Genomic DNA, 13,466 nt, shown 5'->3' on the forward strand with positions numbered 1-13,466 from the left:
TTAGAAAGCAACTTCTCCTCAGCCAAGGGAGTGCCATTTCATTTAAGCCCATGACATTTAGGCACCTAGGCTGTGCCTGTGACTTGCTTTCCTTTCCAGCCCTGGGGAGGGCAGGGTGGAAAGGGGGCTTAGGAAGGGAAAATGGAGTCTGGGGGCGGGGGGGGGCTCACCTCACTAGTCTGGGGCTTCTTGTACTCTATGTGCCCCACTTTCCTGCTGCCTTGAGCAGGAGCCCTTATCTCAGGGACCCAGCCCCAAGATCCTCTCATCTCCCTAGCTCTGGCTGAGAATCCAGCCCCTCCAGTCTGCCTGCTGCACTGCTCTGCTTGGGATAATTTTGGAGGCTGAGGTCAGGGGGTTTGGAAGGAAGGAAGAGATGAAGGAGAGCCAAGGAGACCTCAGTGATCACCAAAGAGGGGACAGTGGCACCTGTCAGCCACTCTCATTTAACCAAAGACTCTGGAGGGGGAGAATCCAAACAACAGCCCCCCCCCAACATAAATACTTGCTATGTTAGCCTCAGTTTATTAACTGAAGACAGGAGGAGCCTAAGGGGGTCAAGGTCCACACCAATGCTAGTCCACCTAGAGGCTATTTCTTCCAGTCTTCATTCAGTTTCTGCAGAAAGCCCAAGAAAAGAACATTACCACCCCCCCCCGCCAGTTCTTTCAACCTCCACTCAAACCATGTGCCCATCCCCTGCTTTCTGCCCGAGAGGTTCCCACTGTCTAGCTTCCAGTTCCCTAAGATGGCAAGACTCTTCCAACCTGCTTGGATAAGGTCAGATGCTCTCCCCTCTTTGGGCTGAAGATACCCCCCCCCAGGTTCAAAGAGTTAATGTCCCTTGTCTAACCACCCTACCTCAAATGAGGAAAAGGAAGCCATGACTAGAGAAACACAAGCTCACAGCCTCTGAGAGGTAGATGACAATTACTATATGCAAATTGAGAATACCTGGACTACCCATCTAAAAATCCCAACATCTTTTCTCAGAGGTTAAAAGACTTTATTTTTATTTATTTATTTATACTTTATTTTATTTTACTAAAACATGTATATGTGTGCATACTACATGTGTGTCTGGTGCTCTTGAAACTGCATTTAAAATCAGTGGTGAGCTGCTGTATGGGTACTGGGAACTGAACCTGGGGTTTTCTGGAAAAAATGATCTTTACTGCTGAGTCATCTATTCAACCTCCACATTAAAAAAAAAAAAACATTTATTTATTTATTTATATTTTATTTTTAAAACATTTATTTGATTTTTATTTTTCTACATGTTTTCTTTTTTCATATAGAGAGACAGAGATGTGTGAGAGAGAGAGAGAGAGAGAGAGAGAGAGAGTCATGTAGTGGTCAGACAAGACAACAGCTTAGTCTCTTCTTCTACCGTGTGGGGGTCTGGAGATTAAATTCAAGCTGTCAGCTTGGTGGCAAGTACCTTTGCCCATTTACCAAAGGAGCTATGTCAATGACTTTATTTACATTTTATTTAAGGGGGTTCTGTGGGGATCAAAGAGCAACTGCAGGAGTCAAGGATCAAACTCAAGTTTGGCTGCAAGCACCTTTACCCAGTGAGCCACCTCCCTGGCCCAATAAATGTATCACTTCACTCAGCTCCTCCTCCTTTGGAGCCTCAGAATGGGGCATGGGGGGCGTCTCAGCTGAGTAAAAGGCACTGAGCCCTTGCTGGGGGGTCTTGCAGGAAAAAGGAATTGCCCCAGGGACACTGGCAGAATCAATACCCACACACACACACACACACACACACACACACACACACTCCCATCCCATCCTCTAAGCCATCCCTGGTTGAAAGCCACTAAGTGAGGGTGTGTGTGTGTGTGTGTGTGTGTGTGTGTGTGCCTGTCTGTCTGTCTGTCTGTCTGTCTGCATTTGACGGTGAACATATTGGTGAACTGTCGACATGTGTCACGGTGAACAAAGATGGATTTGGATTATGTGTGCTTTGGTGTAATTTGTGTGTTTGTTGGGTGATTCCACAAATCTGAGACAGATTTGGGGTCTGGGCATACGTGTTGCTGCGAGGTGTGTACATGTTGGAAAGAATCAGTGCTTTTATGTTTCAGAATGATAAGGCCCAGACTGTGACTGTGGTACCTGCGAGAGGAGGGGGTGGGGGGGGGGGGTGACGCATGATGTCGTCGGTGTTTACCAGTGGTCTCCTGTGTTTACAGGCGGGCTGCGTGGAGGGGCAGCATAGGCAGGAGGACTCTCAGTCTTTTCATAGCTGGCGCTTCCCCTGCTTGGAGCAGATCAGTGTTCCTGCTGCCCTGGTCTGTGACCTGTGCCCCAGGGACAGGCAGTAAGGTTTGCCTGTGCCGAAAGGTGTGTTTGGGTTGGGGGTCCGTGGGGCAAGTGCATCTGCACCTTCCCCAAACTCCACAATGGCAAGGCTCGTCGGAGGGCTTCGGCTTTTCGTGGTGGTTTTCGTGTGTGCATCTGTGATCATGTGCATCTTCCACATCTTCGTGGTGTGCGTTTGGGTCCTCCTGGGCTTCTGACCCGCGCCATGTGTGCGCGGGACTCCAGCCCTAAGTGTCTTACTGTGTCTGTGAGCGTTTTTGTATTCTGAGTGCGTGCAAGGGCTTTCGCCCGCCTGGCTTGGTTCCTGAGACTTGCGCTAAGCGGGCCTGTGTGAGCGCCGCCGCCTCCGCCTCCAGCCGCGTGCTGTCCTGTGTGCGGACCGCGTGCCCATCGTGCGCAGGTACCCGTCTAGCCAAAGAGTGCGGCCGCGTGCTCGAGCCGCTTCCGGGCGCCGCGGCGCTGGGGGGCGGCCCCGCCAGGGGGTGGGTCACCGGGACTGGCCGGCGCCTGCCCCGTGCGCGCGAGGCGTGGGCGTGGGCGGGGGCCGCGGGGGGGGGGACGACAGTACGAAAAGGCGGCGCGCGGGCCGCAGCGGCAGCTCCTCGGCAGCCGCACTTAGCAGCGTGCGCCCCGGTGCAACCCTGGCTTTCTTCCCGCTGGACGCCCGTGCCCCCTTCGTGGTCCGCAACCAGAAGCCCAGCGCAGCCCCCGGAGCAGCCCCTGCACCGCCTCCGCTCCCCGGACCGCGACCCAGGCCGCCCCGAGATGATCGCGACCGGAGCCCTCCTGCGCGTCCTCTTGCTCCTGCTGGCTTTCGGCCACAGCACCTATGGTGAGCCCCCCCTGGCGGTTTGGCTTGCGCCCCCTCTGGGGAAGCCTGCGATGCCCCGCCGACCACCCCACCGACCACCCCATTCTCCCTGTCCCATGCGCCCCAAGTCCCGCCCGTCCCGCCTAACCCTAAGCCCTGCACTGTGCCCGCCTCATCCGCCCTGCACCACTCTTGCTTGTTGAGCCCAATCCCGGGGTCCCAGGGTTTGTGGGAGGTGGAGGGTCCCAGCCCCTTCTAGCCCGGCAGAAGTGGCGTTCAAGAGGGGTGTCGTTGCTCGGATTGAGGAGGTATGAAAAAAAAAAAAAAGAGACTGCGTTGGGAGGTATCCTATTTAAGGAAAAAAAACGTTCTAAGGTGCAACTTTGGGGGTGTCTGTCACGGCTTATGTGCTTAGGAATAGGTCTTGGGGGCTTTGGGGGGGTGACTTTGCAGTCGTAGTCCCTAATTTCCAACAGGAGCACAGCTGGAGCCCCTCTTGCGTGGCGTGTTTCTCTAGGTGAGGGGCTGCGACACTTCTGTCTGCAGAGGCCATCTGTCTTTGGTAGGAGAGAGTTGGCCCCTTCCCGCAGCGACCCCAGCCCTCAATGCGCCAATAGTTGTGAGTGGGGGGTCGGAGGCTGTCTGGGAAGGCCGAAAACTGGTTGAGTAAATGCATACAGTAGGTGTCTATTAAAGTGTCAGACTCCCTTAAGAGCGTCGGAATCTCAGAGGCCCTGCAGAGCTATTGCGCAGTTCTTTTAATGTGACCAGTGTGGGGTAGGAGAAACGTGGGAGGTAGGATTTGGTTGCCTGGTTTAACTAGGGTTAATCTTGGGGTAAAATCTAGCCTTTCACCTGTGGGCTAGGCAGGTGGGCTTGTCTGGGCTTTCCCAGAGACCTCGAAATCTTCCCTTTAGCTCACTTTGCAAATGGGAGGCTAGACAGAATGACCAGGGGTCAAAGGCTACCTCTTCATTGTCCCTCATTCCTACTTTTAGGGGCCTAGGGGCTCTTATTTTCTTTGGGGAGAAAGGTGTCTGCTTTGCACTTGGAGAATCAGGGGTGTGCTGTGCTTAGCCCATGGCTAGGGGCAGGCACAATTGTTTTTCTGGGTAGGTATTCACAGATGAGAAATGCCTACTGTGTGCCAGGTTGGTAGGACCCAAGAGGGTCTTTGGACTCCCTGTTTAGGGTCCCCAGGCCATTTGAGAGAAAATGGACTCTGTAGTGTCCTTTAGGCCTTGTGGGGTGAATTGTGTACCTTTTTTCTCTTCCTCAGGGGCTGAATGCGACCCACCCTGTGACCCCCAGTATGGATTCTGCGAGGCTGACAATGTCTGCAGGTAATGGAGGAAACTGTTTGGGGGGCCATGGTGGGGTCTGTGGAGCCTTGGAGCCAGGCTGAAAGGGAGGGGGGTGCTTTGCCAAATAAAAACTGCGTCACAGCTTTCTTGCTTCTGCAGAAAACTGGTGGGGGGGGGGAGGGAGAGAAGGAGGGGTACAGGAGAGAGGGGGATCAGAAGAGTGTCTTGCAGGGGCGGGGAGGCCACTGTAGATCACTGTACCAACTGTGGTTCTTGTGGGGGTCTGGAAGACCCTTGTGTTTCTGCCCTTCAGCACCTTCTCTGAGTTTTCCATTCAGGTGGCTGCCGTTTGTCCCAGGAAGCCTCTGGCCTGGGACTCAACAAAGACCACCAAATGTTCTCCATACAGCAGAAGACAACTGGAGTCTCCTTTGTACCCCTGCTCCCCTCATGTGTCCCGCTCTCTCCCCTTTGTCCACACAGGTGCCATGTTGGCTGGGAGGGTCCCCTCTGTGACAAGTGTGTAACTGCCCCTGGCTGTGTCAATGGAGTCTGCAAGGAACCATGGCAGTGCATCTGCAAGGATGGCTGGGACGGGAAATTCTGCGAAATAGGTGGGCACTGACCTTAGCCTACCCCTCACCCCTTCTCCTTGTCCCCTCTCCCTCCCTTTCCCCCACCTTGAGCTATATTCCAGAACCCCTAAGGCTCTCTATGTGTAGTATGTGATCTATAGTGTATAAGCTCTTCCTGCTGGGCCTCAAATGTATTCACTATACTGTTTACTTCAGCACTGAAGGTTCTCGAACTTGAGGGGGGGGCAGTTGAGGTGGGGTCGAGGGGAAACTGCCTGTTGAATAAAGACTCACAAACAAAACAAAACAACAACAACCCACCATGCTTAGGGTGGCTGGACCATGGACTGGGGCTTCTTGCACAGGTTGCTGGAGTTGGGGTGTTGGGGGGCTCTGTGTGTGTGGTGGGGGAGGTGAGTCTCAGGGTTCAAACATCAAGGAAAGGGAGCCAACAGACAAATAGGGGAGGGGTGGGCTGAGGGGAGGATGGGATTGGGGAGGGGGATCACTCAAGTGTTGCAAGGGAGAGGCTGAGAAAGGGTTAAGGTGCAGATTGGTGTTATGTGTTGACGTCATTAATTTATATGATCATCGTAGATTGACAGCTGCATTGTTTCAGGGCCATTCTCATTTACTAAACCTTGTCCACCAAGTCCAGGCAAACTGAAGTCCTGGGGAATAAGGGTTTATGTGCCCCCCCACCCCCGCCAAGGTGATATCCCAGCAAGAAGGCAGAAGGCTAGTCTCCTCAACACTGGCAATGACAAATAGGGAAACCAAGGGTCCCCCAAATTGTCTATAGTCTCCCTCTCCCGAGTGGTGGTTTAGCAGGTGGAGGGAAGGCTTTGCTGCAGCTGACTCATGCTCAGGCCGTGGCTCTGCAGCCCCTGCAGCCCCTGCAGCAGCAGCAGCAGCTACTTGTTTGGGGGGTGCTAGGAAAAACCACTGACTAGGGTAGGACCCCTCCATTCTAAATATCTGAACCCCAAACAGCTTTCCAGACAGAATTCTTCCTCACAGATCCTTCCGCCTGCATAGCCCCTCTCCATCAGATTCATGGTTGTCTGGGTGGAAATGGCGGGGGTCAAGGGTTGTCCCAGGGGGGAAATAGCCCCTGGGTAATTGCTGGCTCTCTCCCTTACTGCCTGCATGGCCACAGCTGCAGTTCAAGCAAAGAATCCCCTTGGTCCTCTTCATACAGCAGCTGATTTACACACACACACACACGCACGCACACACACACACACACACACACATCTTTGGGGTGGGAGGCTTTAGGGGGGAATGAGCAGGCATAGTCTGGGGATGGTGGTCGCCAGATCTTTATCTTAAATTCAAGATCCCAATCGGCAAGAGTGCAGGGGCCAGGAAGCCCCAGCCAGCTGCAGAGGCTCTCTGCACTAACGTTTTTTTTTTTTTTTTTTTTGCTGGCGCTATCCCAGAAAGATAAACCCTCTTTATGTTTTCTTGCACCACACCGGGCTCCTGCAGGTTTTTCTGTTGATTGACACTTGTCTCCCCTCAGTCAGGGTGCAAGGTCCTTTGAAAAAGGAGAGAAAAATCATCATGTGTTGCCTTAGCACCAGGAAACCCTTCCTGGGGGCTGCCTTCACTAGCTGTCTCTCTGGCTAGCCCTGGCTTTCTACAGCTCAAAATTATAGAAAACCCCTAGAGACCAGCAAAAAGAGTTGTTTGTTTGTTTGTTTGTTTTCTTTGCTTTTATATGGAGGGAAACTGAGGCAGAGCAGGAAGGAGCTGAACTCTGCGGAGCAGCAGTCAGAGACCCCTTGCCCCCAGCCCCTTTGTTCAGCTCATCCTGGCTTGCTGAGCCTGAATAATGAAGTGGTCCTGACAGGGGGTATTAAAACACAGTGGAGATACAGCAGTGCTCATGGAAACCCGTATGGACAGGAGAGCGCTCAATAGTTCTAATTTTGCTGCCTTCAAAAGATGTAGCCTTTTTATCCCTGGACCCCCTTAGTTCAGAACCTGAGAACAGAAGGACCACGGGTTGGGGTCGGCAGTGCTGTGGTTAAATTAGACTTCTTGCTTCCCAATGGAGGACTTTGTTGGGAATGTGTGAAGGGCCGGTGGGGGCTTTGCTCTCCCCCTAAAGTGCCAGCCCTGACTGGCTCCCAGGCTTAGAGACCCTTCCCCTAAATATGAGAAGCAGATGTGACAGGGGAGACAGGCCTCAGGGCATTTTAGCTCCCTGTTTTGTGGACGAACAGAAGCTCCAGTAATAAAGGTTGTGTCGCCACACTACTAGGGTGCCAGGAGAGGGTCTAGCTGCTTCTCTGGCCTTGGCTTTCTCACCGATGGCCTTCCTAACCCTCAGCAGTAAAGATCTTTGCATAGAGTCACTGCACCCTCTCACTATAAACCCCACTTGGAAATCACTAGCTGAGCCACTTAGGGTTCCTGTCCCACTGGCTTCTGGAAAGGAAAGCTAAACACTGGGTTATTCCACCCCTCCCCCCATTTCCCAGACGTTCGGGCTTGCACCTCAACCCCCTGCGCCAACAATGGAACTTGCGTGGACCTGGAGAAAGGCCAGTACGAATGCTCCTGCACACCTGGGTTCTCTGGAAAGGACTGCCAGCACAAGGCTGGGCCCTGCGTGATCAATGGGTAAATATTCTGACCTCACTCTAGGAGTCTTGCCTCTCCCCCCACCCCCAGGACTCTTCCAGCCTAACCCAGAGGACCTGTAACCTGATGAAAGATGTGCTCCCCCAATCCGTGCCCCCACCAGCCCACTCTGACTGGGTGGGGGGAGGTGATATAGGAATGTGTCATTTCCATAATTTAAAAAAAAAAAAAAAGGTCCTGAAGGTGATTTCATATTCCCCTGACGTCCCCGGCTCCAATGCTGGTGAATGACAGCTGATTGAAATGGGGGTGGAGGTGACAAGCTGGATAATTTTCGAAAGGCAACATAATAAGAGATCAGAGTTCAGCAGGGCCAGCCTGTGAAACCCGCTTACTGTATTGTAGGGGGCAGTTTAGGGCATTTCAATTGGATTTTCTGGGATGTCTAAGGAGATTGGAGGAGATGGGGGGGGGGCACAAGTATTTAGCTAGCCTTAGTGGGAAAGAGGCCCTTTGAGGGGGGGGAGGTGGCAGATCTGTTCAAGATCCAGGAATCTGCTGAAGCTTTGAACAGTCAGGAACATAGGGGTCTAAAGATCTTTATTTAGAAGGGACATTGAAGGTAGTGACCACTGAACTCCACTGCTGTTTACTGGGAAGGGAAAAACACAGAGCGAGACCTTTCAACGTGTTTCGTTCTAACAGACTTGAACTAGTCTGTCAAAATAGAGCCCAGGGGCCCTTTGGATGTTTTCAGAGCCCAAGTTACTCTGCAGCCTTTGGCCCGAAGCTGCAATGCTCATTCCTAGTGTTGGGGGTGGGGGCTTTTCTTTCCCCCGGAGTTTTGGCATTTATCAGATGACAAAGGGCTAGCTCGTTTAAAAACACTTACATTAAATGCTGCATGTGCTCCGCTTTGAGCAAACAGCTTCAGTTTGCAAGCTGCACTTGGGTGAATAGACCACTATTAAACAGCTTGCCACAGACACCACTCCCGCCAGCATAGATACAACCCGTATTTCTTTCGCTGAGAGTCCCCAAGGGTTCCCCTCACAATAGATGTCTGGGCCCACTCCACTAGAAATAAAGACGATCAGGGATGGGGTGGGGCGGGGCGGGGTGGGGGATGCAGACTGGACCCCTGACTAACAGTAGACCTCCCCTGAAGAGCCCAGGAACTGTGCCCTTCACTCTCCTCATCTGAGGGATGAGCCCACTGAAAGATCTAGCTCCAAAGTGTTAATAATGCTGCCTCTCCCAGCCTCAGTTTCCCCATCTGACTAGTGACTTACAATCTGTGCTCTGGCCTGAGAGACTAAGTAAGAGGTGGGAAAGGGCATGGGAGAGGACGTGGGAGGTCGTTTCTGTTTCTACTGCTCTGTCCTAGCCCAGCCCCCCCGAGGGTTCTTTACCACGTCTTTGTGTTACAGTTCTCCCTGCCAGCACGGAGGCGCCTGCGTGGATGATGAGGGCCAGGCCTCGCATGCTTCCTGCCTGTGCCCCCCTGGCTTCTCAGGCAACTTCTGTGAGATCGTAGCCGCAACCAACAGCTGTACCCCTAACCCATGCGAGAACGATGGCGTCTGCACCGACATCGGGGGTGACTTCCGTTGCCGCTGCCCAGCTGGATTCGTCGACAAGACCTGCAGCCGCCCGGTGAGCAACTGCGCCAGTGGCCCGTGCCAGAACGGGGGCACCTGCCTCCAGCACACCCAGGTGAGCTTCGAGTGTCTGTGCAAGCCCCCGTTCATGGGTCCCACGTGCGCGAAGAAGCGCGGGGCTAGCCCCGTGCAGGTCACCCACCTGCCCAGCGGCTATGGGCTCACCTACCGCCTGACCCCCGGGGTGCACGAGCTGCCTGTTCAGCAGCCCGAGCAACACATCCTGAAGGTGTCCATGAAAGAGCTCAACAAGAGTACCCCTCTCCTCACCGAGGGACAGGCCATCTGCTTCACCATCCTGGGCGTGCTCACCAGCCTGGTGGTGCTGGGCACCGTGGCCATCGTCTTTCTCAACAAGTGCGAAACCTGGGTGTCCAACCTGCGCTACAACCACATGCTTCGCAAGAAGAAGAACCTCCTGTTGCAGTATAACAGCGGCGAGGAGCTGGCGGTCAATATCATCTTCCCCGAGAAGATTGACATGACCACTTTCAACAAGGAGGCTGGTGATGAGGAGATCTAAGCAGCGTTCCCCACCCCCACTCCCAGGCCCTTCACCCCACCCCACCCCAGGCCCTTCTCTATTACCGGGGTTCCTTAGAGCTCTCTACGCAGTCTGCGCTTTTTGTGGTGGAGTTTGCTCTATTGTGTGGAATCGAGTGAACGCTATGCTTACATATATTGTCTTGTGTTGCTGTGTGCCATGCTACCACGCTATCTAAGAACCCCTTCCTCCCTATTAATGCATGATAATGAATAATAATAATAAGAATTTCATCTCTAAATGAGTTAAAGAAATAAGTATGTTATTCTAAACTCTTATCAAGTATCAAATATAAAATATCAAAAAGACCAAAAAAAAACATGGTAACAGAACCAGGACTTAGTGCTGAGGTCCCTCTCCTGGGGGGGGTGTCAGCCACCAGGTCCTCGTGAAACCATAAGAGTGTTGTGCTTGACCACTCACTGTGAAAAGGGCTAAACTCTTTCGTTCGTTAATTCTCACGCACACTCACATCAAGTCTCACACCGCAACCCTTAGATCTTTCCGATTGATTGTGACTCTGCAGTGTGTAGTGGCTGTGTGCCAGGCAGAGAGAGACCCCAGGTTGGCTGCTGGCAGAGAGGTCGGGACCTAGTCCTAACCCAGCTGCGCACTCGCTGTGTGACCCTTGGCGAGATTCCCCCACCTCCAACCCTGGGCCACTTCCCCACCCCTCCCCATAAGGGAGGGGTGCAGACACCCAAACACCAAAGTCCTCTCTAGCTCCCAAATTCAGAATTAGGAACGATGGATATATACCAAAACACTTCTTGACTCCAAGAGTAGGACCTGATGGAGACTTGGTCTCATCCTGGGATCCGAAAGGTTTTGGCCTATCCTGGCTGTACACTTGATATTGACGTCGATCCCGATAGCGTTTCTCAAAATGGGGAGCCTCCTGGCTCATGTCCAGTTTGGGAAAAATTGGCCCCTTTAGGTCAAAAATGTGCCATTTGGTGTTGCCTCTTGAGCAACCCATTCCCTACCCTAGCCCAAGACTCCACCTCATGCCCCTCAAACCCCACCCCATATCTGCCCCTCACCCTGATGTAGAGTAGAGATGTGCTTTCAGACTTCAGTGTACCTCGAACCACAAGTGCCCCCCCCCCGGGCAGAATCTGAGTGAGCAATGCAGCCCCCACCAAGGTTTGCACAGGCTTTAGTGACACTATGGCTTGTGGGGTGTTTTCTTGTTCTGTAGCAAAAGCGGGAAAGCAGCTGTCCACAGCCATGGATGTACCTTTGTGTGGCTGAAGTTAGGACCCTCAGATCCCCAAACACCTAGCCAGCTTCTTAAGTAGAATTTTGACTTATTTTTTAAAAGAGCATCTATCTTTTTTTTGCAAAACAAAACAAAAAAACAAAACAAAAAAAAAGTAGAAAGAAATGGGAGAGAGCCCTGTGTAGCTCCCTGACTCTTGTTTGGGGTCTGGGTGCTACACAGTCCTTGGGTCCCCGTTAGGAATATTTTGCTTCTTAGATTATTTGGGTAGGAACCTATGCTCCTAAGCTTTAAGTGTGAGCCGTGTTTACCTTGCTCTGAGTACTTGCTTGCAAGTCATTGTCACCGTTGCTGTTCGAATCATGATCACAGCACACACTTCATGGTCATCAGCCATTGGTCATACGCGTCTCCGTTGTCACACATTATCGACCCAATCACCCCTCCAACCTCTACCCCAGGTTCATTTCACCCAAAGCCCTGACTCAAAGAATCTCTCCCCAGCCATTGGTCATTCATTACCTTCAGCCCAAGCCCCTTCCAGTCCCACCCTGAAACCCCTCCCCCATTTGGCCCCAGCCTCATCCTGATGAGGGTGTGTCCCAGCTCCCCAAATCTCCACCACCTCCCATGTCCCTGCCTCCTAGCCCCTCTTCCCCTGGTTCCCTCCCTCCCTCCCTCCAGGCCCCTCCCCTGCCTCAATCAGTCCCGCCCTGAGGCAAACCAGCCCCATCACAATCACCTCATTATCCCATCTCATTTTGAGTTCATTTTAAGAAATAAAATCGAAAAAAATTTAAAAAAAAAGTATTGACATATGCCAGGAGGGTTTCTGATACCCTTCCTGGCCTCTCAGCGTGAGACCTTGACCGAGTCTGCGAATAATTCTGCTCCTCGGTTTCCCAATTTGGAATTCTACAATTGGACAAAACAGCCTATTTCTCCACGCCACTTTTTTTTTTTTTTGATCTCCCTGTTGTGGAGAGCAGCCGTGTCTCTGTGTCTCTCCTGATAAAGGGGGCCCGGCTGTTCTCTTAGCAACTCCTCCTCCATCCAAAAGATCCATCATCCACCATCCATCCAGCCAGGGAGTGTTTCCAAGCACCTGCAGAGTGTAAGGCAGTGAGTGTTCTTGGAGCTGTGGGATGTGCAGGCCGAGGGGCATAGTCTGGGAGGGGAGTAGACATGCATGTGCCCCCAGGAAGCCAAGCACAGGGCAGGCAAAAACCCAAAACTCCGTGGAAGCCGGATGGTCCAGAGCAGGTGCCTCCCTCAGAGTGCCACCACCTCACCTTCCAACGTGACCAAAGATCAAGAAACCAACATCAATGAGGCGGCCCCGTCAAAATTCCACGGCATCCACCCACACAACAGGAGCAGCGTTTGCAGTCTCACCCTGGTCTTCACGTCCGCAGAAAGGGTCCATCTGCGACCTCACGATATCTGCTGAGAGCATCAGATCTCTGGCTGCCCATACACATCTCCTGTGTTTGGTGTAGTGCAGTGTACGCAACGGGTGGTGAAGCTAAAAGACAGCTGTCTGGGACATTTTCAAACTAATCTGACCCCAAATTAAAAGTGGTGATAATTCTGTAACCAAAATGTCAATGAAATGTCCACCAGGGCGCTCTTTCTAGCTTCCCCCATATTTTTTCTTTGGCAGGCAAGTCCAGACGCAATGCAAAAAGAAACAACAACCTTGTTTATTGTTAAATAAAGGAACAAGGGCTTTACTTGTGTTTGCTATTTACTTACGATTCGCCAGTTGCATCAGCCCCACCCATGATGGCCTTAAACATAGGCCGGGAATATTGGGACCTCCATTGAGGACCAGGTCCAACTCTTTCAATGTGGCCTGGTGCCACAGGGTTAAGGGTGGGGGACTTGAAACCTCAGCATTTCCTAATTACAGGAGGCCTGAGACCACCAGGAGTTGGGGGACCTTGTCCGTATCTTGCTCCCTCCTTGCAGCCCATGGGAGGTGGAGATAGAGCTGGGACAATGGAGGTACATGAACAGGGGCCCTAGGGATCCACACATGAGCAACAAGCTCTTCCTGCTCAACAAGTTTGGACCCAGAGAGAGCTCTGTGCACTCTTCCCTGGCCTTTCTGGGGTTATTAGAGGGTTGATGCTAAGGTGAGAGAGAACATAGGTTAAGGATATCCAACAAGGGCAACTTGGACCATGGCAGGTGTGCAGGCTCCTTTCTCTCTCCTAACTCAGTCTCTGTGTGTCCTGGTAGTACCTATTCCTCTAACCCCAGGACACCAGTAGCCATGCGTCAAATCAGCGGTGCACCCTCTGAATACGCCACTCTGGAGGCCTTGGAGGCCTCAGTCTAGTTCCTACTGGCCCAAGAAGTGATCTTTGCTCTGATATCCCATCTCCAGCCTCTCCCATGGCCTGTGTGCACCCTTGCCTGCTCAG

At 52.5% G+C, this 13,466-nt stretch overlaps 1 protein-coding gene across 8 annotated transcripts; it reads left to right on the forward strand.

The window, feature by feature from the left end:
- The first annotated feature begins 1,918 nt into the window (after positions 1–1,918).
- Dlk1 (delta like non-canonical Notch ligand 1) lies at positions 1,919–12,770 on the forward strand. 8 transcript variants are annotated; one of them, XM_030246536.1, is made up of 8 exons: positions 1,919–1,937; positions 2,199–2,728; positions 3,021–3,160; positions 4,419–4,482; positions 4,927–5,057; positions 7,508–7,649; positions 9,041–9,326; positions 9,552–10,059. In XM_030246536.1, exons 3-8 carry the CDS (start codon positions 3,094–3,096, stop codon positions 9,792–9,794), a joined length of 933 nt encoding a protein of 310 aa, XP_030102396.1. In that variant the 5' UTR covers positions 1,919–1,937; positions 2,199–2,728; positions 3,021–3,093; the 3' UTR covers positions 9,795–10,059. The 8 variants fall into 8 exon arrangements, 7 of the variants coding, with proteins under 7 accessions (XP_030102396.1, XP_011242294.1, XP_006515520.1 ...); NR_033813.1 differs by lacking the exon at positions 1,919–1,937 and having other exon boundaries at positions 2,257–2,728; positions 9,041–12,770; XM_011243992.3 differs by lacking the exons at positions 1,919–1,937; positions 2,199–2,728 and having other exon boundaries at positions 2,882–3,160; positions 9,041–9,286; positions 9,353–10,059.
- The last annotated feature ends 696 nt before the right edge of the window (positions 12,771–13,466 follow it).

The sequence above is a fragment of the Mus musculus genome, chromosome 12 (genome assembly GCF_000001635.26).
Source record: "Mus musculus strain C57BL/6J chromosome 12, GRCm38.p6 C57BL/6J".
Taxonomy (NCBI): Eukaryota; Metazoa; Chordata; class Mammalia; order Rodentia; family Muridae; genus Mus; species Mus musculus.